Consider the following 27,806-nt stretch of genomic DNA (forward strand, 5'->3'; position numbering starts at 1 on the left):
TAGTTTTAGGCTCGACCTAAGGAAGCTGTTCCTCACGGAGAGGGTGCTCAGGCACTGGGATGCCCTGCCCAGGGAAGTGGTGGAGTCACCGTCCCTGGAGGTGTTTATGGAGAGGCTGGATGTGACACTTAGTGCCGTGGTCTGGCCCATGTGGTGGTGTTGGGTCATAGGCTGGACTTGATGATCTCAGAGGTCTTTTCCAGCTTCAACAATTCTGTGATTCTGTGATTAACTTCTCGTGCAAAAAGGGAATGTTAACTGAAGCGGCCTGAGCCAGCTGAGAAACTCCAGCTGTACTACGGCGAGTTGCTGCGTGGTCTCAGTTCTTGTCTGAAGAGTCGAGAGTTGTGGACAGGTGAAGCTTCTCAGGGCCGAGGTTCTGCTTGGTGGCATCCGCAGACAGGGCTGTACACGTGGGAGTGCCTCTTGGGCCGTGCAACTGAATGGTGGCTGTTGTGATTGCAGGTACCGAGGCATTAAGCTTCTTTGTGGTCTCTGCAGGTGATTCCAGCGATGGGAAAGTTTTCTTTCAGAGTACTCTTCCTGCCAACAGAAGAAGGCAGTATTGAGAGCTCATTATTTATAAATACCTCATCTCATGGAGTACTTTCATATCAGGTAGCGACTCTTACTTTTGGCTTGCATTTTGGATTTACTTGTGCTTTTTTTAAAAGGTGATTTTCGTACATTCTGATCATAGAGACTGTAAATGTTCATTGAATTCCTGATGCAAATCAGGTGAAGTAATGCTTACAACTCTTTCCTTTTACCAGATTTTGCTAGTCTCACGCTCTCTTGTACATGTATATGGTTAAAATTACTACTGTTAAGTGAGACTGCGTGTGGTAGTAAAACTAATTGTATTTGTATATGTCTACTTACAAGGTCATGGTCGTGTCACTGCTAGTTGGGTTCAGTGTAGACTGTGCTGTGTTGGAATGCATTTGCCATGAAAAACCTCTTTAGGAAATATTGTAGGTGGTTTTCAGCTACCCTGTAGGATTTTGTATAAACACATTGGGGATGTAGTGCAGGGTGAGAGGTTTAGGCACTTAAAATACGAAAGCTAAAGTAATGGTTGTGGATTAAAGCCATCTATTTTCTGATTAACTAGTGAATTCAAGCAAGTCTTAGGCTTTATTTGTTCTTGTAAGAGACCTCATATACTCCAGTTTCTTTGATTTTATGTATTTGAAAGAGAAAATCTAACTGAATTCAGTGATTTAAAAACAATGCCAGCTTTAATTAACCATCCAGCTATTCCATTCCCATACTTTGACACTGTGCTGGAAAACAAAGCTCCTTAAATGGAAGCATTGGTAAATTCAGTTGACTTACATGTTTTTTAATACAAGTGATGCATTTATCTAGTATTTATTAGAGGTAATGTCACATTTGGCAGGAACCTTTCATCAAAGGTGAGGGAAGAGTGCATTATAGAGTGATTGACCTTTTCTTTTCAACATCTCTTCCCTCCTTGCACTCAATCCTGACCCCTTGATTTATTGCCTGATCAGCTCAGCCAAGGCCTTTTATCAAAAAGTTAGAGGGATGCAGTTGTCAGTGTCACCAAAAAATCAGCTTGTCTCCTGTTGGACTGCTGCTGAAATCTGTAACTGATGGGTTTTCCCGCACAGTTTCACCAGTCACCTGAAACAGAGCAAGTAGTTTGCGTTAGGTTTAAGAGTTTCAAAATCCGGCATAACTTGAGTGGGTGATGCACAGTTACCGTGCTCTTGAGAGCCCAAAAGGTTTGAAATACCATCTTTCTAATGCATTTATGCAAGAGTATGTACAGAAGATTCACCCAAATGGAGAAGAGGTACAAATATAGTTAAATCTACTTTGTAAATGCCTCCATAAAAACCCCCCACAAAGCATATTCTGTTTGATCTGGTATTTTCTGTCAGTAGTTAGAGATCTGCAGTGAACATAGAATGTGTTGTATTATCCTCTTTAATTAAAGCATGGGTTTTTTTCTATGAAAAAAACCAACTTTGTGTACAAGTGAAAAAACCCAAGACATTTTCTTAATCTATATTTTTTCCCCCTGTTATCTTGCATCTCATTGTCATAAACTAATCTTGGTAGAGTGAAATATGAATGCAGTAAAAAAACTCAACTTGCAAAACTTACAGTGCTCTGAAAACTGCTGACTTTAAAAAACAAAATGATGGAAAATTATTTTACTCAACTTTTAAGGCAAAGCCATTGCATTCACAATGCAATTGCACTAATTTTTAATTGCACTAAGTTTTTTCAGAAATTACTGCACTGCCAAATGTTGATATGTGTATTGTAATTGCCTGAAGAATAGTGAGGGAGTTTAGATTCTTTCTGAGATAACCTGATATTCTGCTGCTGAGTGCTTTGTTTTGGTTTTGTAGTAGCACCTGAATGAGTGAAGATGCTGAAGTGCCATTTATGTTTATAGTTACTTTCCTTATTGCAACGTTCTGTATATAAATTTTCTTTTAAAAGAATCTAATGTGAAAAACCAATCTGTTTCTTAGGAAGATTGTTATTAGCAGAATAGTTTTGTATGTTACTGTGATAACTGAAATTCTCAGTGTTGATGTATGACCTTTCTTTTATAACACCAGATTTTTGGAACGGGAACTCTGACGTCTTCTCCAGAAGAACCTGCAGTGCAGCTAGCAAACGCCTACTTACTGCTTCCACACATTCAGAACATCCAGGCATCACACACACTGGTACAGTGGACATTTCAAATGGAGATGAAAGATAAATCTTCTTAGGCGTAAAAGGATTTTGTCCTCACTTGCTGGGATTCAAGGAACGTTAACAAAAAGTTCGAGTACTGCAGGAGAGAGGTCGCAAGATGCCGAGCTGCTCTGATGAGCTGGTGTTTCGGTTTTATGAGACAGTCTTTGGCATTTCAGCTATTCCCACTTGTTCTCGTTCATGCTTCTGTGGTGTGATGTCCTCTCAGTTGTACCGACAAAACTGAGGCCCTGCTCTGAACTAAGCTGGAGAATAGATCTGTCCAAAATTACCGCAAAAGCCAAACAAAACCAACTTTGTACTGCAAAGTTAGGAGAAAGGCCTGTTTTGGTTTTTTCTCTATTTTACTTCTGAGCCGTTCCCCATGCAGGCTCGCAACAGGGCTGCACCAGCAGTTTGGTACAATTAAAAAGCATCACGTGCTGCGCAGATGAGAACGAGAGCTGGAAGTCAGGTGGGAGTATCCCCTCCTGCCTGTATCACTGCTAAAGATACCAGCTTTGCTCACCTCAGCTTGACAAAAGCAGAGAGCTGTGGAGAATACAGCAAGGTGGATTTTTGAGGCATAGCTATTTCAGTTGGAAGAAGGCTTAACGATTTCTGTCATTTTGTTGCAGTTGCAAGGTTTTTCTTCGTCTTCCAGGCTGTACAGAAGCTTTCAAGTGTAGAAAATTGATCTTTCAAATTTCCTTTTGTATTGTACACAGATTTACTTTTTTCAAAATCATATTTAGAATATCTTAGCACATTAGAGAATTTAATCTGTTATCTAAAGGTAAGCTGTGTTAATTGCCTTCATGTTATCTTCTGTTCTACCTGAGAAAAACTCTCAGTTCAGATCGTACTTTTCAGTCTACTGTGAATGTATTAGGTCAGTCTTAACCTCTACAGGAGGATAATACACAATTTCTTTCTCTTCCTTTTTTTTTTCCTGTGTACCGTTCTCTGTCGTGTGATCACACAGATGTGCTTGCTTCTGGTGAACACAGACTCTTGTGATGGAACAAAAAGTCTTCGGGTTTTTTAATTTGCAGTGCCAGGGGTAGAACTGAGAAGGACTTTTTGCATGTTGTTCATGTCTCTCTGCCTTTTCACATCTAGGTTGATGGGTTGTTACCAGGTACTTCCCTGAAGTTTGGATGCAGACTGCTGCTTTGCAGTTCTGTCTGAATTCTTGACTGCACAAATTTTGGGGAGTGTTTGACATTTCCCTTGCTGTATAACGAGGAACGTTTTCCTACGCTTTATTTCTCTAGAGCATAAGCTTGAGGTCATGTCTGGCAGTGCAGTATGGTACCACCTGGCACCAGTCTTGTCACAGGACATGAGTTGCGAGAGAATGTTGACTCAGTTCTCCTAGTTGTGGGTGTAATTTTCCTGTGCTGGGCTATAATTAAGGAATTACTCTTCCGTTCACTGAATGTTACTGGTTTGGCCAGAAATGCTGCAGCAGTGTGATAGGCTCCTCAGCTGTTAAAGGTGGTATACAAGATCTAAAGAGGAGCTTACATTTTGAGTTTGGGTTCTTTTTAGAAAAATGTTGCTCTGTGCACAGCTGTCCTCTCCAAAAGTGCCTCCATCAATTCACCCTGCTAATATTCTGATCCATATGCCATAAAAATTGGTGTGGTTCTCTCCTACCCAGTTTATGTTTTCAGCTCAAACTGGAAGGAAGAGAGGTCTGTAAGGTTTGAGTGACTACACATGTGTAAGCTTAAAGACACGTAACTATTAAGCATACAGTGGAGATTTGTAGCAAAAAAAATGTTCAGGATAGCACAGGCCCAGTTTACACGTCCCTTGTGATGGGATGAACGAGTGGGCAACAATGTATAGTCCAATAAGCTAAAGGTATTCTTACCTCTGAAGTCTATTGACACTGCTTGGAAACTTGTGAGGAAGCTCACTGAGTGCTGCCTGGTGTGTGTGTGTGTTTTTGCCTCAGCTGTCTGCTGTTTTAAAGGTGGTTGTATTTAGCTATTAGGCTAAATTTAGCTATTACACGTCCTTGATTGTCAGGGTCCAAAAGATAATGTCATTTAGTCCCATCATGTGCATGGTAAAATGCCTTCTCAGAACTGCTGAGGTGTTGTTACCATAACCCCAAATATTTGTTCTTACTGCTTTGATGGTTGGAAACCTACACGTGACTTCATCTTTGTGGCAGTTTGTATTTAAGATACTCATTTAGTTTATAGAACTCCTCTTACTTCTGATGCTTACACCCAGAAGTATTTGTACGTAGCATCACATCTGTAAGATTTTGTTTTGCGAGGCTCAGCAGTCTGTGCTCTGTAGTGTCTTCTTCAGTGATGGGCTGTCCATTCCTTAACCACACCTGACAGCCCCTTTCTGCACCGACTCTAATTTGTGAAAGTTTCTTTTGAAGGTGTATGACTGGAATTGTATACAGGGAATATGGGTTACATTTTGCCTCTCTAGGGCATTTATGTTCGAAATAGGATGTATCCCCATGGATTACAGATGAGTTTACCTCTGCAGTGTTATTTCCATTGGAAATTCAAGATGTGATGGGTTTGTGTTTGCGTTTTTTGTGCAAAATGAACTTCCACAGATGTTTGTAGGTTATTTGTATCCTTTAATAAGCAAAGGTGTGCAGACCTTTCTTTTTTGTCCATCCTTCTCCCAGGTTTTCTTAGCTAGCACTCTTCTGGTTAATAAGAAAAGAAAGACAAAAGTTGCCCTTTCTACTGTTGAACTTCACCCTCTCTCTGTTACTCTTTTCAAAGTTTCAGCTCCTGAAGGGTTCAGCACTGGCATGCATTGGCTGTGGTCCTGGATCCTGGCATTTCTGGGCTTCTGGCTCACTCACTGGGAGAAAAGAAGAGCAGTGTCCAACACTGAATTCGTAGTATGTCCACGTGGCCATTCAGCAGTGGCTAGTTAGCACTAAGCCGTAACAGATGGTGGAGCCCATATAGGTCATCTTTATTTATCCAGCTTCTGGATGTAGTCTTTGCTTCAGTTGCCTTTCTTTTGGCATGGTTGAATATTTGGATGGCACCAACAGGGCAGCTGCCGCAGTGCATTCAAAATGCAGCACAAACACAAAAGAAATGTCAATGGAGGAGTGACCTGCAGGGCAGGATGTCTCAATGTAGGAGACACAGGCATCGCTTTGCTGGCTTCCCAGAGGACTTTGGAGTTTATGAACCAACGGCATGGGAAATACTGCACGTACTGGCAGGAGCCCAAGACTCCTTAAGCTATGTTTTATGCCACTGGAGGGAGGATCAGAGAAGTAAATGTGTGCAAGTGTGGTGCTTGGGTGTGGAGAAAGAAGGCAGCAGGACAGCAGAGTTTTCTTAGTGTGCCATCCTGATAACTGCTTGCAAAAAAATGATGAAACTTGCTGAATCATTATCACGGAGACACCTTATTAACACTCTTGAGAGCAGAAATAGCTCTTCAAGGCCAGGGACTGTCCAGGACAGAAACTTTGAAGTATCAGCCTGCAGGAAGTTGGGGAAGCTTGTTCAATGTTCTTTTTTAATTATACTGTAGTCAGACTCCAGGAAGTGGTTTGAACTCTATAGTCATGATAATGGTGCAAGAATATCTCTGTGAAAATCTTGTATTAGAGCCATGTCTGATTGACAGAGCATCTAAGATAAAATAAGGAATTTTTCCCCTGAAAGTGACATTGGGTTGCTTGGTGGCTGTTGAGCTGGCCTATACTGGCTGCTCTGTTGATGCTCCATCTCTCTTTTGATGGATGAATTATTTCTTAAATAATTGCCTACTGTAGTCACCACCAATTAGAATCCTAGACCTTTGCCAGGAGAGCGGAGCTTGTTGCAGATGAGATGGTTTTGGGTTTTAATGTGGTTTTCTTTTTAGGGAGGCGTCTGTTTCTTTAAAATTTAACTGTAAGAACTTACCAAAGCTGGTAAGAATTTCATTCAAGTGGCTTCTGTTGGGCTTCTCAATTCAGTTTGTGTAGGATTTGTGGGTGCAGAGTGTCTTTGTATGTATGCTTGTGTGCCTGCACAAAATAGAGGCAGCAGGTGACGAAGTGGCAGTGGTTGTACTGCTCTGCAGTGCTCTTTCTAACTTTTCCCCTTGTGCTGTCCTCTGCTTTTCAGTTTGCCTCTGGTGCAAACATACTCTGCATAACTCAGCGCCCTGCTTGAATTCATAGGCAGTGATATTTATGGCATAAATGGGAGTGCTTGCACTGCTGGGAGATGCAGACCTGGTCCTGGGTTTGTCTTTTTGGAAGCTCTGTCTCTGACAAGTGTTTTCTTCTGAGATGCCTTATCTTCTGTTTATGGTTAATGCAGCCGTCCTACCAGTGGTGTAAGATAGTAGGCATGGCAGTTATGCTTCTATTGTCTGCCTGAGGAAAGTGAAAACTGTTTTCATTTTGTGAAGATAGCTTCACAAAGAGAAATAAAAAATTCCCATAGAAAAACAGATCAGAATCAGATACACGCCACTAACTTTTTCCTCCTCTGCTCGTGTTACATTAACAGCTTGAGTTTTAAGGTGACAGCAGTTTCTTTTGTAGATCTTTGCAAGGTAAAGAAGTTAAAAACAATATGGAAAAATATGATTTAGCTGTTTGTTTGTTTTTTTTTTTAAAAGGAGTGTGGGGTCTAAAACTACTTTAAACTGCAACGGCATTGAATAAGGGCTAACAGCTCCTTATTTAGAACCATGGCAGCAGTGGTGTTCTCTTAAGAACCGCTGAGAAGGCACATCTAAGCAGCAAGGTTTGTCTAACCATAAAAGCAACTCTCACAGCTGCTGTTAATATAGTCTTACTGCCTAGTTAAAACTCCACTAGCAGTCCTGGCTGTGAGAATTTAGTAAGTGGCATATATGTTTTGGAATCAAATGGCTTTGGGTTTTTCTGCTCAAAATTTGATGAGGAGAGAAACATTTGTGAAAAAGAAAGGAAGTGGCAGGGGGTTGTGCTTGCAGAGAGCTGCGTGGGGGACAGGATTTGGGTCTCCACTAACCACCTTTGCAGAGGCTACGTCGCCCTCTTGTGTGAAGCCTCAGTCATTTTGATATGAAATGCGGGTGAATTGGGAATATGGAATGTGTGTTGGCTGAGCTTTGATAAAATTGGACACGATGAGATGCCACGCGTATAGTAGGTCTGCTCTCTGCTCAGATGTACCCTGCCCCCTTCTGCCCGTCTCAGCGAGGTACACGGTAGGGTGTTTGATACTTGGCAATTTTTCTTTACAGTTTCATTTTTCAGCATTGAATTATTGAAGTTCTTTAAAGTCAGTTGTATTAACACCTTCAAAAATGTGAACCTGCAGATGCCACGCTCAGATATTTAGTTCAGAGTTGCAAGAGAAACTGGGAGGGGTTCCACATTAGTCTCAAAATCACCAGGTAATTTTGCTGTAATTAAGGCACTGATAAGAGTGACAGGTCTGTCTTTCGGGTTATTTTTTTTTAAATTCAGAATCAAGATATACTGGCTGAGCAGTTTGGCAGTCCAGATTTCCGGATAGCTTTCATGATCTGTGCTTGGATTTGTCAGCGCTGTTGTCCCATTAGATTTATGAGTGCTTTACAAGCTGGCACAGTCAATGTCAGCTTTTCTTTTCCCTTTCTGATCAATAAAAAGGCAAGATAAGTATTTTCTGTCTATTTTGGCATGAAGCATCCAAGAACATCCAAGAAGCATTATGTTCTTGGCCTAGCAATTGTATTTCAGTATCCAGTCAACAAAGAAAATCGGCAGAAAACAAGACGCTTTAATATTATACAAAAAAAGCTCTTTCAAATACATTTTATTGACGTATGAACAATTATAAGGGTCATGTTGATGCTGTATAAATAATAGTATACAGTAGTAGCTTGATAAGTAAGTAGGTATTGATGGAATTCCTGAAAACTGGAAATTGATTGCTGGCCTAATGTACAGAGTAATTGTATTTATTTTTAAAAAATCCTTGTGTTGCTGTGTCATGCATATGCAGGAGCAGTCCTGTTATCTTTATAAATTGTGGTGTGTGAATCAGATTTATGTAATAACATTTTTTGAAGCAATGTACTTGATGTTTTCTTTACCTTTCTTGCAGGCAGAAACTATGAATGCCAGTCTCTTACGTATTCACCTTGAATGCAGTTTACCTAACGACACATATCAGCACGTTAAGGTAGATTTGATTGTCATTCTATATCTGTTTAAGTCTTGCTTTAATCCAGGCTTAGAGGGGCACTTGCCAGAGCTTTGGAAGTTTTGTCAACAATAATATTTCCAGTGCTTCAGTTTAAAGGAGAATAGGACTTTTAGCTATGTTTTTATAAAACTGTCATACTATAACCCTTATGAGAGGGAGAAATGCAAAAAGACACCCAACCCCACAAAAAAACCCAACCCTAACCTACCCAACAGGCTAAGCATTTTAATGCATAGGTGTTGTGTTGCTTACATGAAGCAGAAAAGTGATTAGATTCCTGCAATTTCCTTTCTCCAGAAGCTTTTTCATAGGTTTCTGGCTCGTACTGACAAGAGACAAGTGAGCTGAGAGACTGGGATCTGGGCCCTGTGCTTTGGAGGCTTGGAGGTGGTCTCCAAAGCTAAGGATGGACGAGCTGGTTAGCAGAAAAGCCCCATCCAAAAACTCTGAGCGTTCAGGACAGTACTACCCAAATGTCCTCTTCCCCTCTCTCCTCTGATGTCCTTACAAATTATAAATGCTTGTAGGTTCACAGTGATGTTGGTACTTGCTGGTCGGTTGTGTGGGAGTGGATACAAATCCCACGCTGCAGGTTGCGGCGCCTTCCCCTTGTCGGGTGTGATGAGGCGCAGACTCCGTAGCTGATTTTCCATACGTGACACGTCGCGTTGACCCTCTGCTGTTTGACTCCCACGTCGGGTTCTCACATTGCAGCGGTGCCTACGTTTAGGGTTGAGGTGCACCTTAACATGGGGGACTGCTTGTAGCGTAGCTGTCCTCTCTCTGATGGGAGCTTCCCAGGGCCACACCAGCCCTCTGCTCCATCCTCCTCTCCTGCTCCTGGCACCCATTTTGAGCACTGAGGGTTTCTTTGATGCCACATGGGCGGTGAACTGGCATCCTGTCCCCAGGGACCCTTCCCCACTCCTGCTGCACCTCCTGGCAGCACTTGAGGTTAGCTGAAGGTGTTCTGCCACCGCTTCACGAGAGCATTTCATGTGCCAGGTTTTCTTCTCCTGAGCAAATTATTGCTCTTGGTTGGGCATCGGAGCCTGAGTTTAGTGACCTTCATGGTGTGATGCAGGATAAATTTGTGTTACTTGCTGTTGAATGTCTAGTTTTGTTTTGCTTTGTTAACTTCAATTTTTTTTTTTGAAATGGTGTCTGTGTCTTTGTAGTTGCTGAGACTCAGGTGTCTTAACAGCAGCCTCTACGCAAAGAAGGAAATAAGATCCTATTTGTATTTATCTGAAGTGTTCTAGCCAGACAACAGTGTTTTCTATTAAGAATTGTACATGTATGTTTGTTTTTTTAAAATTACTTCAGTGAGAAATGGAGACAAAAAACACAGGATTTGGAAAAATTAACTATAAACAGACCAGTGAACATGAACTGTCTTCCTACCATTAAGACACATGCATCAGTCTGTTTATGGCACATTTTATTGAAGGCAGAGGATTTAACAAAGGAAACTGTTTTGCAGTCCCTGAGGTGAGACTGACTAAGACAGTTTATAAATTTGCATTCTGTCAAGGTTCAGTGTCCTTTTTAATTGTTTTTCATCTTTGTTTTTGCTGTGCTATCTGTACCTGCACTGTCTTTGGTTTCTGCTGAGATTTTAGCAGAGGTCCTAATTACTCCTAGTTTTGCTAGCACTTTGGTGCTGGAAACCTTGTCTGATAGATAATATCTTTGATTAACTTCTCAAGATACCTTCCTGTAATGATTTTTTTCTGTTTCCTCTGTCACCACACACACATACCGTATCCCCTTGTCTTACTCCAGAGTTGCTGTTTTCTGTCTGATGACCCAATGCTGCTAGAAATGAGCTTAACGGTAAGAATGGAAAATGCCCAACAAGATTTTGTGGAGCACAGACAATACTTACTGGAGAATCTTTTTGTAGTTTATGTAGCAATGGAAAAAACAAAGACCTCGGGTAAGTCCTAAATATGACTGTTAATTGTAATAGAACTTGATTTTATACATAAGTTATAATTTGATGTGCTGAATTAAATCAAATTCAGTGACAGCTAGATTTTGTGTGTAAGGGAAAGTAAATCAGTTTAGTTACACATAGCTTGTTCAGCCACTTTGTTTAGGGCAGTTACTCTAAATGCAGTTCCTCCTTATAAAGGTAACGAATGTAAACTACAGGCATCATTCTTTAGTCTCCCCGGCTTTATGCATCTGCTTAAATAGTGTGTAAAAATGTCATGGTCCTTCGATTTCTACAACTGCATTTCCGGGTTCCCATTAATTAAATTAACCGTAATAGGACTATGAAGGCAAAATGGTTTGTACAGTACTGGAGATGGTGGTCCTTGTGGAAAATAGAGCAATGAGGTAATACAGATGTGCGCATCATTTGTTCTTGTAAGCTGCAATTCCACAGCAAAACAATCAACTCTTTGCAGTTTCTTTATGTTACATTTATTGGGTGAACAAATCCTCTAAATCCAAGGGATTTAAAATTATTTATAGAGCTTTGCTGTCTGTTTGAGTAGAGTTTTTTAGGCATTTCTGTCAGTTTTCCTTTCTGATTGAAGAAGAAGGAACTGCTTAAGAAACAGCAGATTAAAGTAGTATTTTTTAACACACTAGTAAAAAAGAACATGTTCTTTTTGAGCAATTCTATTCAAGATCTAGTCACAAAACAATATATGCTATTCCCTCCATGCCTGTTCTGTGATATGATATTTACACAGAGCTGAAACTGAAATACCCACTGTAAACCTGGTTTTCCTGCCAGTGAGATGCCAGTGCTTTGGTACCTTGGGCTGTGGATGTAGGTTTATGCTGATGCTAGTAGAGAACTGTTCACGTCTGTCATGTCACGGGTATCCACTATTAACACTTTCAATGGTTAAAGTACTAGAAGTGTGTTTTTAAGGCTGTTTTCTGTTAAATATAATGCAATTGTAAGTCCTTACTGTGTTAGAGGCTGGTCATATAAGTCCTTTGGACTTGCTGTCCGTGGGATGTTTTATGTCATGCTACATCAGTAGCTTAGTGGCTTTACCATACCAAACAGCGATGCTTGCTTGCCTTCTATTTGTGTCAGTAAATGAGAGATGTGGTCCTGAGGGAAAGATAGTGCAGTGTTAGTCTTGACATGTGTTAGCACCTGGGGTGGGACAGCAGGTAGGCAAGATCTGCACAGGGGAACTAGCCTGCTGGAAAGATTGAGGAGGAGGAGTATGTGCTTTAAACAGCGGTGGGTTTGTGGAGCATCTGCTCACTCAGAATCAACACCTCGAACCCTCTTTTGGAAGCTGGCACCTGTGGCCTTGCTTTCAAGCAGCTGAGCAAAGCACACTCATGAGAAATTGTGCCTGGTCAGTTGGGAGAACGCCCTTTTATGTCAACCTGCATCTACTGATGTAATTCAAGGATAAGCAAGGGCAAGACCTCAAGTAATTTTCTTTGATGGAAGTGTGATGACCACCCTGGTATAAGAGTAGTCTCTAGTTCTGTCCTGCTGCTCTTCTTTTGGTCCTTGCCATCTTCATAGTGTCCTGTGCATTGGCACATAGCTTTGCCAGTGACAAAAGGTGGTTACCCAGTATAGCTGTACCACCTTATCAGCAGGTGAAAGCTGAGTTATACCCATATCAATAAATTACTGCCAGGTGATAGGACTGTTTCTGTTTTAAGCCCAAAAAGTGTTAAGCAACAAATCCACCTTCACATTGTCTCCTGATAGTGCTTGCTGTTCAAAGCAGGTGAGCCAGGATCTTGTGTAACTGTGTGCATATACAGAACAATTATAACTAGAGTTTCTTGTGCTGTTAACAGGCTGCTCCTTAGACCTAGCAAGTTTGGGCAGCAGTAGGAGCCATCCTTCTTTCTTTCAGCTGTGCCTCCTGTCCCCCTGCCTGTAGCAGAGGGGAGTTGTGCTTGAATGTAGTAGATAATGAATGAAGATTCCCCTGTTGATGCTTGCATTCGTATTTGTGACCAAAAATCTTGTTGAGTGGGTTTTTACTCGTTCGTGAAGTGATTGCCAGCTCATGATGCAAATAATTTCTTCTTTTCACAAGCCTAGCTGCCACACAGAGATTTTTAAATTTAAGTCGGGATTACTTCTTATATGAGTATCTTAAAAACCAAGAGTTCTTTCATCCTTGATGAACTTAACTTCAGTATTCGTTCTTTTGGACAGGTGATTCTTCAGTAGGTGTGTACGTCATGCATTCTGGGAACAGCCTTGTGCATATACAGGTAATCGTGGGCTTCAGAAAGCCATATTTTTAGGGTGTTGGATTAGATTGGGGAATTAATTAGCTCACTGTCTTATTTTCTAGTAGCAGATTGATTGTGCTGGTGGCAAATGTCACGCTTCTGTATTTTTAGTATGTATCCGAATGTCTTAATAGATCTTTTAGATAATGAGTTACAGTTTCGTGATGGATTATTTATTTAAGACATAAGAGCTGTTAACTTGAATAAAAATGCATGAGTGGATTTAGAATATGTGAGAAAAATGGCAGATACTGACTTGCAACTTGGACAAGGAGATATATTAATACAGGAGCTACAATAGTAATAGTGGTACTGCTACAAGTATCATTTTGTTTTTGTGCAGGAAATACGGCAGTTGTCACAAAAAGGCAGATCACCTGTGGAGTTTGAGCCAGTACTGCTATCTTCATCATCTACTAACTTTACAAAAGTTGCTTCTCTTTCATGTAAAGGTACAGATAATATGATTGAACAGGATATTATTTTTTAAATGGTAGCTTTTTTCTGCAGATAGAGATCCTGAAACATCTCAAAATCATCTTGTCTGGACTGTTTTTGAGAAGGAGGGTGAATTCTTTCTGCTAAGTGTTTCCACCATTTTTTGTGTATATATGCTTCCTCTTACACCGATCAAAGGCTCTAAGCTATACATATTTCAAAAGGAGGAAGAAAGCATTTGCTAAAATGTTAACTGATTTTACAGTAAGCATAATTATTGAATATGCTTTTTCAACATCCTTTTATAATTTGTGGTTATTTTCTGTTTCCAATATGTTTTCTAAAAGGCTATTGTGCTTGGGTGGCCATTTTCTATGACATTTTTTGGCAGGATCATTGAAGAGGCTTGCCTGAGACCAGGCATGTCTGTGGAACAGCAAAGATTTAACATTTAAGCATTCCTGACTCCAGCCTGTTTCCTATCCTGACCACTAGACTGCAGTGGATAGACTTTAAACATTTATGTAACAGGCTGCTTTCATAATGACATTAGGACTTGTTTTTCCTAGCAAAAATGGGGCAAATAAGAAAGAAGAAGGGACTATATGTTAAATGATTTTTTTTTTTCAGAAAACAGTTTTTCATTTATTAAAAGGAGGCAGTATGCACTGATAAGTAAGAATGCTGTGCTGGTGACACGTGGTTAAATTGGTCAGGTTATTCTTCACAGCCTTGTGCATGTGATTTTTTTGAAGGCACGTAACATTCATAAATTGTTCTTAAAGCAAGGTTTGGAACCTCTGAAAATAAGGCAATAAGCAGTTAGATGCTTTGTTCACCCATTCACACAGGTGAGCACACAGAATTCACACAGAATTGGACCAGCAAATACTCCCGTTTGTAGTTTTTTCCAAGTTTTACAGGAAAATAATTGTGGATGTGCTTTTGTTCTAGCTCATGTTCTATTCTCCTGTATGTCTGTTCTTTGCCCAGTTGCATCCTGTGACAATGAAAGTCCTTACACTGACAGCAAGAAGAATAATCTGTTGGAAGGCCCTACAACACTAAAAGCCTGTCTTTCCTGTCCTGTGATGGAAGGGTAGGTTGACGGTGAATTTTGTTGATGTTCACTGAAATTATAAGAATGTTGTACCACACTTTAAGAGATGACATTAACTTGCTTTGTCACTGAATGATTCCAAAGACAGTGAAGCAGCTTCTGCCTATTGCTGCTGTCATTTGCCAAAATAGACCTGTGACGTTTCGAGCAATAGATCTGTATTTTATCCAAGAAGAATTTCAGGAGCCAGTAAAAGATACGCCTTAGCAGCTGATACCATATAAACATTGCTTGGAGTCTGTGATAAAATTTCCACCAGCCTTGTTAATCCAATGCAGAAGCAGGATAATTACAGAAAAAACGTGAAGTCTTTTCTTTAGTCTTCTTTTGACAATTTCATCCAGACTTCCATATCACAAAGCAGTAGGCAGTCTTGTGCTATCACATAGGAAGAGAGTGGAATGATTACCCAATTATTATGTGTAAATATTCCAAAGGAAAGAATTTTGTTCTTTCTCCTCAAAATCTTGCAAGAGCCTCATTATTCGAGAGTAGAATCGTAGTATCGTAAAGGTTGGAAAGGACTCTAAGATCATGAAGTCCAACCTACAGCCCTACACCACCGTAACACTAAATACTCCAGTTATCTTCTCTTGTGTGGACTGCTTGTATTTGCCCAAGAACAACTGCAGATGTATTTATTTTTCTTCTGTATTTACTAACAGGTATTTTGATGTAGATCCTTCTGCAGCCTTGTTTCATATAGAACCACATCATAATACTTCAGGATTTTGGTCCGTATGGTTTACAAACAATTTTGACTTCAGCATTGAACTGAATGAAGTTTTTGTAGCCAGAGAAACGAAGAACATTTTAAAAGTAAGCTTTATTTCTGCTTCATATAGTGCTTTATCTTTGATTTAAGGGTATGGTTCTATGACATGGGACACAGATTCTTCGAATAACTCTATGTTCTCAGAGCTGGTTGAAATCAGTTAAAGGTACATGTATGCCTGTAACTTAGGATCTGAATAGCTTATTCTCTCAACACACATTGTTCACTGTCCAGTGTCTTTTGTATTATTTTATTAGCAACTGTTCTTTAATTTGAGTTGCAGCTCCAGATGCATGAAATTATAGCCCCTTTCTCGGTTCTCAGAACTGTTGCAATGTTTGTGTTCTATAGGATTCAGCATGTCTTCATGGCCTATAATAGAAGTCTTTAGGACATAGATGAGCTTTGAAGTTTAGATGGCAAAGCCAATAATTTACTCACACAATTGCTTAATTCAAACCAGACAAATCTATTTTATGAATAAGCACATGACGTAGGCATCTAGTTGACTCCTCATATGTTTATATAGGAGATTTATATACATGCACTGTATGGATCAGTTATGGGCACATATGTGTGTGTGTAATAACATGAAGGAAGAGCAAGTTTACATTCTTCAAGGTACCAATTCTAATTCAGCTGTCGTTTTATTCCTTCTAGGTTCTGAACTTTGACGAGCCTTTGACTCTACCTCCGGGCTGCTGGAATGTATTTTCTTTGAAGCTCAATGTGAAAGACACTGTAACAAATGTGATTTCTAGTATTTGTTTGGCCACAAACGTGGGAGTAATGTTTGAAATACCTCTCCAGATATATACGACTGTGTCCAAGGTATCACGTTCAGTTGTGTTGAATGATTATTATGCGCTGCAAACCAAGCTGCAGCAGCCTCTTTCTTAGACCAGAAATCTGTCCCTTGTTCCTGAAAGAAAAACTCAGTAGCAGACCACTCTGTGAAACCATTCTGTAGCTTGAGAAGTTAAGCCCCCAGCGTTGAACAGCGATGGAACTAGTTCTGTAGGCATTGTTACTTCTCTCCTTTGACTTGTCCAAATTATGCACTGAGAAACTGGAATTTGTCGTTTCATCACAGGGTCAGTTGTAATTTTACTTTTGCTTCTCCAGCAGGGAGATCTTCATTTTGAAGCAATCACCCACCGTGACATTCAGTGTTACTTGGGAAAGTCTGATTCAGGTAGGCTTGTCTTGGGTTGGTTTTTTTTAGGTATCCGACAGCACTTTTGTTGTAGAAAATCAGGACTTGTAATGAGAATATTGAGATTGTTTTATACAAGTACTTAGTTTTATGTCTTTTAAAAACATCTGCTTTTCTGGGAGTATATGATTGGCTTTGAGTAACCTGTGCTGAATAACCTGTGCAATATTTCAGACCTCTCATTCCATAGCAGAGTGCATAGCTACTCTGTCTTGAAACATTTTTTTGGACTTACTGTTTAAGACTCTCCTGTAAGTTCTCATTAGTGGTGTACTGCTCCTTGTTTCCTTCATATCCACATTTTCCAGAGATGTTGAGGTAGAATGATAAGCTGTCAGCTAGTTCAAAGTGATTGGAAAGTGTGCATAATCTGGGTCCAGAGCCTGGGAAGTCTTTGAGGAAAACAAACAAAAAAAGAATATTGATTAATATCCTGCCTGTAGCCAGAGTTACATTTAAAGGCCTTCCCTTTATACATTTATCAGAGCAATAATTTCGTAGATTTCTGCAAAAGACCATTTATCAGGCTTATAAAACAGCATCCTTAACTCTGTATAATGTGAAACAGAAACAAGGAGTTTCATGCATTTTGACATGAGCTTCAACAAGCCTGAGCCATTCTATGATTCTATGATTCTTTCTGGAACCTGAGGAATCTGTTTCCGGATACTGTAATTCTGAGAGCTGTTTTAAGTACCTGACTAGCATTTACCAAAATACAGTGTTAGGTATTACATGGACAGGATACTGCCAGAAGAATGATAAACCTGATGAAAGCTCATTCAGGTGGTGGTTGTTTTTTTTTAAATCTCTGCTCAGTAAGGAATTTCAGTAGTCAGATGGGTACCATAAGCTTTGGAAGTTTAAGTGAGTGCACTCCTGAATGTCTTTTCAGGATGATGCTTTCCTAAATTGTTTTTTAGTATGAGGATATGAAGAAGGCAACAGTAGTCAGTCAAATGTAAAAAAGAGAATTGAGCTGACATATGGTAACACCTGACTTGAAGAATTACTGACACGTATACATGCTTAGGTGCGTATCTTAATAGCAAGTCAGTTTTGATTTTTTTTTTTTAAATCTATGTAAAGGATTATTGCTGATACAAGGAGTCATTGCTTACTTTCTTTCTGTTCTAATAATAGTCATAATCAGACCTTTACACATGGGTATTCTGCCTTCTAATTTAGGATACTAGTACTTGTTAAATAGAGAAGTCTAATGCACAAGTCTGAAAGTACTCACCTAAAGAACTTGTAGCTGGAATATTCCAGTCATCGTCAATCTCAGTTGACTACTTCAAACACTAAGGATTGTAAAAGAAAGTACATGTATTTTCAAAGTAAACAATTTTGTTTTCTTTCAAAAGATTTGCTTTTCTAACTACTTTCTGCCTTGTGAAAATGCCTGAACTAACATGAGTCTTAACTTTATAAAAGACCTTAATCATTAGACTGATGTAAAGCCTTGCAATTTTGTCTTAAGAAGAATTTGAGAAAATTATCAGCACCTCAGAAAGAGAAGCTAAAATGAGAACATCACTTCTGCCAAACTGTGGGTTTTGTTTTTCTCCCTGCTGTGCTATTACAATTTTTTACCACTATGTAGAGAATAGTACATGTTCTTGATACTTCACTGGCATCAGTGGAGAGTTCTCTGTAAAGACTACCAATAACATAATGATTTTTCAATGGCATCCAGTTAGCAACAGCAACAGTAAAAAGGGCTTGCTAGAGAGTGCAAAGCCTGTGCAATACCCGTACTCTTGTTTGCATGTAGAACTATTGTGGTTCTGCAGATATATTTGAGTAAATCAGATACAGACAATAATATATATACCTTCATGTATGCTTACTTTGAAGGGAAAAAGTGGGTTGCATTTTTTATTTTTTGTGTCAGGACCCTCTGCAGTTGCTCATGTTCAGAAGTAGATTGATGGGAGAAGCAAATGTTACCTCTGTAAAATATGAAAAATCTGTTATCGTTCTAGCAAATCTGCTTTGGCAGAAGAGTCTCTCTCTGGACCGTTCTGCCTGGGATGTGGATTCTGAGCTTGCAAGTGAACTTTATGAAAGATGGCAAAAAATAAGACGTGGAGAAGCCTGCAGGTCTGTACAGTATCTGTTGAGGTTCTTAATTCAAGCCAGTACAGTGTTGTAGGAAAGAATATTTCTGTTCTGAAGCATTCTTAATTAGAACAAATATGTTTGACCTTCCTGCACTTAAGTTAGTTATCTTGAAACACCTGGGCTTTCAGAGCACCCCAGACACCCCCAGCTTCCAGTTCAAGGCACTGCCAGCCATAAGTAAATGTTTCAGAAGCCTGAACTTTAGAACGTAAGTAACGTTCTGACTATGATAACCCCACTGCAGCTACCCGGCATGAAAGCAGCCAAAGCAGGTTTTACCAGATCGCTCGTGGAATTGCATGAGTCCTTTGTCAACAGGTTGCAAAGCAGTCTTTTCAGGAGGAGGGTCTTCAAATAGCTTTTAAGGTTTTTAGTCCTTGTCCTAATGGATACTGTGTACTGGGGATGTTGGGAAGGAAGCAATCACTGTGACGGAGCAATTCTTGTAGAGATGGTGCATCAGTGACAGCAGCCCCTTCCAGAATAAGGAGACAGAGCTGTGAAGACCACAGTTGTGTTGCAGCTGGAAAAGTAGATACTGAAGAGATGCCAATAAGTTACACTGACTCTCTACTACTAGGTTGCAGCTTTATGGGCTTTATTTTGTCAGGAACATTTTCAAGGAAAGATTAGCTGATGCAATTATGCGTCCTGGCAAATCATATTTTTTTTGTTCTTTCAAGGAAAAAAGAAAATAAAATTAACGAAGCTTTCTGGTTTTGCCAATAAAGCAGGAGAAGTATTATAGGATCGACTCGCTTTCCTCACCAGAAGAAGCCTGAAGAGGAGTCTTTTGCCTTTATCTTGCCGCGGATGACTACAGAGCCTGGCCTTACGCTCAACTTCAGTGCCACAGCAGTTAAAACTAGTATGGTGAGGATGGGTTTTGTTGTGCTTTTTCTGAGTTGATGTATATTTAAATAACAAAGTCTGTGGTTAATATTCTGTGATGCTTAGCATTTTTCTACTACTTGTAGATCAGTGTGATGAAGTCTAATTTTAGACACCAGATTTGTATCCCTTTGGCTCTTTACTAAGTTCTCTAGCTACCTATTTGTAATATTTTAATACAAGGAGAGGAATAAAGCAGTGTAGGTCTTGACTAGCCCGTGGTTGCTAAAGCTTTCCTTGCCTTGTTGTGTAAGTTACATACTTGTGGTAAATTAATTGAACAAGGAATAGGATGTGCTGTCATTAATGATGCATGTGGTTATGGGATGGCCTTCCGCATGCCACATAACAGAAGGGCGTAAACATTTGTGAGAGATACAACACGTGAGAGATCAGCAGAGCAGTGTGTCTACCAACCACACTGACGGTTGTTTCTTTCTCCTTTGTCAGATTTAGGTCACTGCTAACCTAGCCTGGGCCCAAACCAGTCATATGGAAATAGTTTTCATATGCACATATTGGGAATTACCTTAATATTCCATTTTTGCCATTAGATTGTCAGTCATTATAGTAACGTGTATAACCTGCTTGCGCTTTTCTGTAAGAAAGAGTGGCACCTCGCTAGCTTCACCTTCTTCTGTGGAAGAGTTCTGTTCATGTCTGCCTGCGTAAATCAAATTCCAAATGAAAGAGTTGTTTGAGGGTTGCGGCAGATCTGTATTTTTGCACATGCGGTTCCTGGTGCACCCTTAGCTGTTTTTGCAAGTGTGTGTGACACGTCCTGCTGTTCTGTGCAGTTCTGTGCACATATGATTATATTACGTTAAGACAGAAGCCAGGTTGAAGTCCCTTGGAAATGCAAATCATGTTACCTGTGCTGAATTAATTACCTTCCAGTTCTCAACTAAGTGGTTTTAACTTTTTCTTTTTCCCTCCAAACTGTTTAGGTAAAATATTTTGTACTAAGAAACCCTTCGTCCTTCCCAGTTACATTGCAGCTTCTGCCTCTTTCTTACTACCCTGATCCGCAAGCTTCACTGAGACTGCTCAACAAATGGTAATAACTATCTCAGGATATTGTTTCTCTTTTTAAAAGATCTATTCGACATGCCTTATGATTCTTGGTGATTCTTGCTTATTGTTTTTCAAAGTGTAACGTAAGTGGGGACAATGTTCTAACCCATTCTGGAAGATAATAGTCATGTTCAGAGCACCTCCCTGTACATGATGCGTGGCTTTGTAACGTACCTGATCATTGATAAAACCAAGCTGAGCGTTTTTTCAGGAAGTTTATGTCTGCCAGCCATAAACCGTGCTTGGTCACCATTTAGGATCTGAGGCTTAGTGCAAGCTGTCCAGGTGAGGGGAGCAACTTGCAGAATTGGGGATGTGGAAGGCTGTTTGGGAAGTATACTGGAAGTTTTCTTCTTGGCTTTTTGTTAGGTAAAAATCCTGGTTGAAGAAGAGGAAACAGGAACTAGGAGTAAAAATTCCAGTCCAGAAGCAAGAACCCCACTATAAATGTTTAGGGCCAGCTAAGAAAATGTTTCCACATTTTGGACTTTCTGGTTTAGAACTGAAAAGATTTGATGAGAAATCTAGATAAGAGTTAGATGAACAGTATAAAGGGTCGTGGTGAAGTGGGCTGAAGTTCACACTTCGAACCTGGTAGGACTGTTTGCTTGATTGGACCCGGTGGGACTACTCATGTACTTAAGTGTAACTTGCTTTTATTTGGGGTCCAAATTCCTGTGTAATTGGTTTCTTAACCTCATTTTTTTACATACATATATGTGTGTGCACCTATGTGTATGTGCGTATACACATATATATAGATACGTTAATACCTACATCTGTTTACATACTAAGTATAATTTCCACATGGACTCCTTCTAGTGGTTTGAAATTACATTTCTTCTGTATTTACACACTTTCATTTCTGCAGATCTTGATTTACCTGGAATATTGTCACTAACTGATTCTTTTTAAGCTAATGTCATAGAAAGTTGTGACAAGTGAATTTCCAGTTGAGTGGTTGGAGGCCCATTAATCCTCTATAATCTGAATTTACCTGTTGGTTTTCTTATGTCTGTTTTTAATACTTTAATGTCAAATGCTTATAATTTGCTCTCAGGCAAATAATCAACTGTTGTAAGTGAATCCAATTTGCAAAGCATGTGAAAGAAAATAGGAATTTGACCCAAACAAATTCTGAGCAAAATGTAAATTAATGAGATTTGATGGTCATTATTTCTAAACAGTTATGTGGATAGAAAAAGCTTTGGGGCATTTGTGCTTGTGTGGCTTAAAAATTGCCTTTCTTGGTTGTGATCTTTTGCAATATTATATGCTGAGAGATCTAAACTGCCCAACCATTTGTCTGTTTTCCAAATGTGTGGAATCCACATAAAACTGATTTGTAGTGTATTCTGTTAAAGTTTAGACCTGCATTTCCACCGTGTATCACATCTGCCAAAACGCAATTGTAAAAGTATTCTTTATTTAAGAATAAACGCCAGCTTGTAAAAATAAGTCGATGTAGTTCTGACAGACTAAGCTTGAAGTGATTAACTTTTTGTTTTGGTTTATTTAGGTTCGGCATAAATGTGCAAGCGATTAATTTCACAACCACTGAATTCAGGCTCATGGATGAATGTTCTCACAGGGTAAGATGGCTAATTTTGATAGAAGTGGCCTGACACACTAGAAAAAGCTTTTTCTTGCTGCGCTACTTCTGACTTGTTCCCAAGTGCTATTTAAAGCCGTTTAATAGTATTTTCTTGATTCTCTGTCAGGCTTGTATCTTTGCAGTTAATTTTTTTTCCCAGAGCTTGAGTCTGTTCTGAAAACAACTGTAGGGAGGGAGTGTGCACGTGCCTGCGTGCGAGTGTGTACGTGTTAAGAAGCCACCATTTAAGTTCTGGTTTGGGACTTACATTTAGCCCTAGGTTGGTCTGAAGTGTCAGGCTTTTGAGTCGGCAACGTCAGAAGCTAGCTGATAGTTTTTTCGGTAGAGGGAAATACTCTCTGGTGGTTCAAGGGAGGAGGATGAGGAGGCTGGATTTCTACACTTGACCTCAGTCTCATCACAACTCCTGGATTCAAGTTGGAATCCCATGGCTCGCTCTCTTTCCTATTGCCTTATTTTTGACACGAGTGTGACAACACTTGACTGTGTCACACCAGTGCTGAGCTGTGGTTATACCCTGGGGTGTTGTGTCCTGGATGACAGAAGTAGAGAAGATGCTGAGTCAGGGATGTTGGCATATTCTGACGACCAGAGTATTGTCCAGGGTACTCGGAGAATTTCTTCGTAGGCTTCTATTTTGTGCAAAAGCCTGGTATTATCGTATTTTCATTGCTGTTTGGGTGTGCTGCAGCCACATCTTTAATGCCTTACGTAGATTTGTGTTTCTGCACATATGCTTTAAGACCTTGATGAAAGATTAGTACCTTATAAAAAGAAAAGACTGTTTGCTACACTAATCAAAGCTGACCTCTCTGGCAACAGTTGTTAAGAGTTGTTGTAAAAGAGAGGAGACAGCAGTTCGTAAACCCTAGCCCGTAGACACACACTGAAGAAGAGGAGGTAGTTCCATTAGCACATGGGTAGGGCTGAGTTTCCACAGTCCCGTAAGCCATAGAATCATACAATTTTTGGGGCTGGAAGGAACCTCTAGAGATCATCTAGTCCAACCTCCCTGCATACCCTTGACCAAATGGAAAAATAGTGGTAGATTTTTGCATCACTGTGTCATACTTGCTTTTCATTGGAACCTTGAAGAACTAGGGGGAACATGCATGGTCAGGTAGGTATTCAGCACGTTTGAGACGAATCTTGGCTTGCTAACCAAATCACTGGTTGTTAATATTTACATTTTTGAGTTTGTACTGATTTCCATAGTCACTTTGTATATGTGTGTAATGGATTGTTAGGCTGACATTTGAGTGCATACATATCTATCTTTGTAGGGAGTGACAGGGTGAAGGTCGCAAATGCCCTACTAGTTTGCTTTTAATGAATATCGACTGCTAAATGCAGGTTCTGAAACTTCTGTGTATACTTTTTTCATAAAATAGACTAAGAATAAAAACGTTTTGGACTGGAAAAGATCAGAAAAGCCATTAGTAAAATAGCTGTGAACTGAAAAACAACCAAGCAAGAGGCCATTTTCTAATGTTTATGGTTGTTTTGACTGTATAGGTGTCTGATCACCTCTCAGAAAGAGTTCTGAAATAAAAAGTTTTAGGGCTATTTTCATTTTTTTAATGGGAAAAAGAATAAACAGCAGTATTGGAGGGAAGGGAGGGGGCAAAATTTACATTATTTCCAGACTCGGTGAACTTTGGGTAGTTCTGGTGTTCAATTAATATGGTAGGGAGTTCATTTTGGCTTGTTTCCAGTGACTCAAATGATCAACATATTTGCCAGCAGTCCTTTTCTCACTTAAATCTAGCTGCAAGTATTAAGCTGAGGGTATAATGGTTGCCACATTTCCCTCTGCAATCAGTATATTGTCAGTTCTCGTTTTGTTGTGAAGTGTTTCAGGATTCCTTGAATATGTAAGACACTATATAATTTCTTTTCCATCTGAGCAAATAAAAGATGTTTTAAAAAATGAAGTAATACATTCTTAATAATAATAAGTGCAGTAATATGAACTTTTGCTCAAATAAACAATCTTATCTCATGTTTTATGTTGTCAAAATGAAAGACTTTTGTATAACTAGTTAGCAGTTATTGGACCTTGCCAAAAATATCTTTTGTGGTGCTAACTAAAGATGTATTGCTTTCTTTACTGAGATCTTTAAACACATGTGTTTTCTGTGAATAAGTGCATTTTTGTTTAACAGAATGCACATCAAGAGGACCTCATCAACAAGAAATGCAGTTCTGAGCTGCTTTCTTTAAGTTTACAGCCTCTGGAAACCAGAAAAGTTGGTGTAATTTTTACACCAGTTGACTACAAAAGAGTAGCTTCCCTTATTTTAATCAGGTAAGCCAAGTTTCAGTTGTAAGAGAATCAGACAACTCAGTGTAAAAATGAATTTGTTAAATCTTCAAGCAGTGATAAATGGTCAAAAGTTGAAAGTCGTAATACCTCCAGTTTAATAAAAATTACTTAAAGGGTCTTATGTCATTAAAAAGTAGAGCCTTTCTTTTCTTGATATGTTGTCAGTGCATTATAAAACGCACATGAATGTACTGAGGCGATTTTGAGAGCAACACATTGGGTGGCTTTGCTGTTTTCAACTTAACTCTAAAATGACAAGATTTAAGTATCCGGTGAGTCTAGCGTGCCACCACACATTGGTTATCTCTGGAGGAAAAGAGGGTTTATGGAAGAAGCAACTGTTTTTACGTGGTGGTGCTCACAAAGCTCGTTCCTTCACTGTGTGAAATTCACCGGTGACTGGTTCCAGAGGGATCCTGTCGGCATTTAGGAGAAGCCTGTTGAGGTGTGGCCGGTGATTCTGTTACTGAGACATTGTCGTCTTGGGTTGGCACCTAGGTAGCAAAGCCATGATTTTGCAAACTTCATTTGTGTTTTGGTGGCTGATTGCTTGATTTTTTGTGTTGCGGCAGAAACAACTTGACCGTTCTGGACGTGGTCAGTGTAGAAGGCTTCGGAGCCAAAGAATTGCTTAAAGTAGGGGGAAGACTACCTGGTGCAGGAGGATCTCTTCGATTCAAGGTGCCAGAAGCTACCCTAATGGACTGCAGACGACGTGAGTAGGAAGAAACAGGTCTCCGATTTTGTAGCTGGCTGCACTACTCTGTGGTGGTACTGGTATGGTACCAGTAATGTTAGGTAAACAGAATGTTGAAATAGAAAAAGCTGAAGAGCTTGGTCATGAGAGTGTAGATTCTGTTTTCTCAAAACACCGGCTGAGAGTAGTTATGAATTCTACAAATACATAACTACAAAACAAGTCTATGTTAAAATGTTAGTTACTTCTGAATTTTTTATTAGATTGAAAGTAAAAATATCAATGTATTTATCAATGTAAGATAATAGTTTTTAAGTGCTGTAAAAATATTTTTTTTTCTTTTTTCCCCTCAAGAACTGAAAGACAGCAAGCAAATTCTATCCATTACGAAGAACTTCAAAGTAGAGAATATTGGGCCTCTTCCTATAACAATTTCATCAATGAAAATCAATGGTTACAGTTGCCAAGGATATGGATTTGAAGTGTTAGACTGTCAGGAATTTTTCCTGGCTCAGAACTCATCACGAGATATCAGCATTGTGTAAGCACTGACAAATTTGCTGACAAATTAACTTAAGTGGAATTTTCAAGTAATTAATTTCAGTAACAGACACTCCAATAGCACACTCACACACAGGATTTGGTGAGCTTTGAATACAGTTTTCGTAAGCATTTTCCCGTTTCTGTAAGGGTAATACTAAAAGAAATTATAATAATGTTTCTTTATAAGACTCCATTATTTTTAAAAAGCAGCATACATGCATTTATCTGCATTATGAAGTAGTAAAGGAAAAGAGTTGTCACAACAAAAGAGTAAGAAATGCTTTGCCACTGGCTTTTTTTTTCATTTGACTGTTGTTCTCTAGCTTATTCCAAGTAACTTGACCAGAATCTAGCCATGCTTTCCTAACATTGCACATAGTCCAAAACTGACTTTTTTTAAAAAAATCTCGTTGAGTGTAAGTCATGACTTAAACAGAGTTAACATTACTATATTACAGTAGCTGCAGTTTCATATACAAGTATCACCTCTGCTGATTGGAAAAGCAAGTCATACCTTCTAGCAGCACTCATGACAGTCAAGAAGAATAATGATATGGGGCAGGGAAATAAGTGGAAGAGTAGACAAATCTGATTTCTTCTACTCTTCTTGTCTTTCCAGCCTTGTTCTAGACTTAACCTAGTACCTCATCCTTTCCAAAGTAATGCTGCCTGTACACTTGACAACTGCACTTTTGGGAAAGAGTGTTTTGGTTAATCCCAAGTTGATCGCATGCACCTTCTTGAGAAAAGGAAAATGAGTCAGACTAATGAGAGTATTGTGTGAAGAGTCACAATAAAAACACATTTTGCTGCTTCAAGATGACCTAAAAGCCTTACCTCTGCTAGGTGCTAATGACATCTGCATAGTTTAAGCAGACAGTGGTCACTTATTTCATTGGGGTTCTTTCATGTTATTAAACCAGAAGCGATTTTGTGGTTTTGGGGTATCACTGTGACTTCAGGAAATGAAATTCAGCCCAACGATGGAAAAATAATACCATCTCTCTCCACTTTTCCTCTGACAGATTCACTCCTGATTTTACATCTTCATGGGTAATCCGGGATCTTACATTGGTGACTGCTGCTGATTTGGAGTTCCACTTCACGCTCAACGTGACTCTTCCTCACCATCTGTTACCCCTGTGTGCAGACGTGGTGCCAGGACCCAGCTGGGAGGAGTCTTTCTGGAGGCTCACTGTTCTCTTTGTCAGGTAACGCTTTCAGGGCCCCGGCAGAGTTTGAAAGGGTCCCGCCAGTGAAAGAGCAGCAGCACTTCTGGCTTCTGTTAGATTTGTAGTGGCGATGGAGCCTAAGTCTCTGTAGCATCTGTCTCCTCAGCTGGCTGTGACAGCTTAGGTGTGATGGAGTTGTCAAGCATTTCTTGCTCCTCTGCCTGATAAACATACATGTTAAGGCTGGAAAGACAAATGGCTAGGACATTCCCACAGGATACTGCCCCTGGCTAGAAGACTTACTGCCCCTGCAGTAGAGGTGCACATGTAATGAACATCATAAATAGAATTGAGAGGATTGGTAGATTAAGTATTTCTGGAAAATTAACAGAATTATAAAGTTTCAGTCAACCAAGTGAGAACCTGCTTTTCCTTCTGCTTCTTTCCTCCTTTCACTTGTTAAAAAATATTTGTGTTTATTGTTAAGCTCTTGCTAGGCACACTACTAAACAGACTACCCCAGAAAGAGAATTTGGCTTCTGTTAACCTGACTTATCGCTTGCATGTGGTTAACTGCTTTTAAGAGGACTTACCTTTGTACAATTAAGGGCTCTGCTCCCACGTATATTCTTTTTTTTCGTTCCTTTATTAA

At 39.6% G+C, this 27,806-nt stretch overlaps 1 protein-coding gene across 1 annotated transcript in view; it reads left to right on the forward strand.

Moving 5' to 3' along the window:
* The window catches only part of KIAA0922 (KIAA0922 ortholog), a 46,946-nt gene that overhangs the window by 2,237 nt on the left and 16,903 nt on the right, over positions 1–27,806 (forward strand). The window contains exons 3-20 of the mRNA XM_009877797.1: positions 502–618; positions 2,604–2,714; positions 8,814–8,891; positions 10,701–10,854; positions 13,081–13,139; positions 13,504–13,612; positions 14,592–14,697; positions 15,384–15,537; positions 16,154–16,324; positions 16,619–16,688; positions 18,698–18,815; positions 19,571–19,709; positions 20,675–20,784; positions 22,321–22,393; positions 24,582–24,724; positions 25,315–25,457; positions 25,794–25,980; positions 27,008–27,193. Coding sequence (XP_009876099.1) covers positions 502–618; positions 2,604–2,714; positions 8,814–8,891; positions 10,701–10,854; positions 13,081–13,139; positions 13,504–13,612; positions 14,592–14,697; positions 15,384–15,537; positions 16,154–16,324; positions 16,619–16,688; positions 18,698–18,815; positions 19,571–19,709; positions 20,675–20,784; positions 22,321–22,393; positions 24,582–24,724; positions 25,315–25,457; positions 25,794–25,980; positions 27,008–27,193 — 2,228 coding nt within the window. The remainder of the gene's footprint in view (positions 1–501; positions 619–2,603; positions 2,715–8,813; positions 8,892–10,700; positions 10,855–13,080; positions 13,140–13,503; positions 13,613–14,591; positions 14,698–15,383; positions 15,538–16,153; positions 16,325–16,618; positions 16,689–18,697; positions 18,816–19,570; positions 19,710–20,674; positions 20,785–22,320; positions 22,394–24,581; positions 24,725–25,314; positions 25,458–25,793; positions 25,981–27,007; positions 27,194–27,806) is intronic.

This window comes from Apaloderma vittatum, unplaced genomic scaffold (assembly GCF_000703405.1).
Source record: "Apaloderma vittatum isolate BGI_N311 unplaced genomic scaffold, ASM70340v1 scaffold22781, whole genome shotgun sequence".
Classification (NCBI taxonomy): Eukaryota; Metazoa; Chordata; class Aves; order Trogoniformes; family Trogonidae; genus Apaloderma; species Apaloderma vittatum.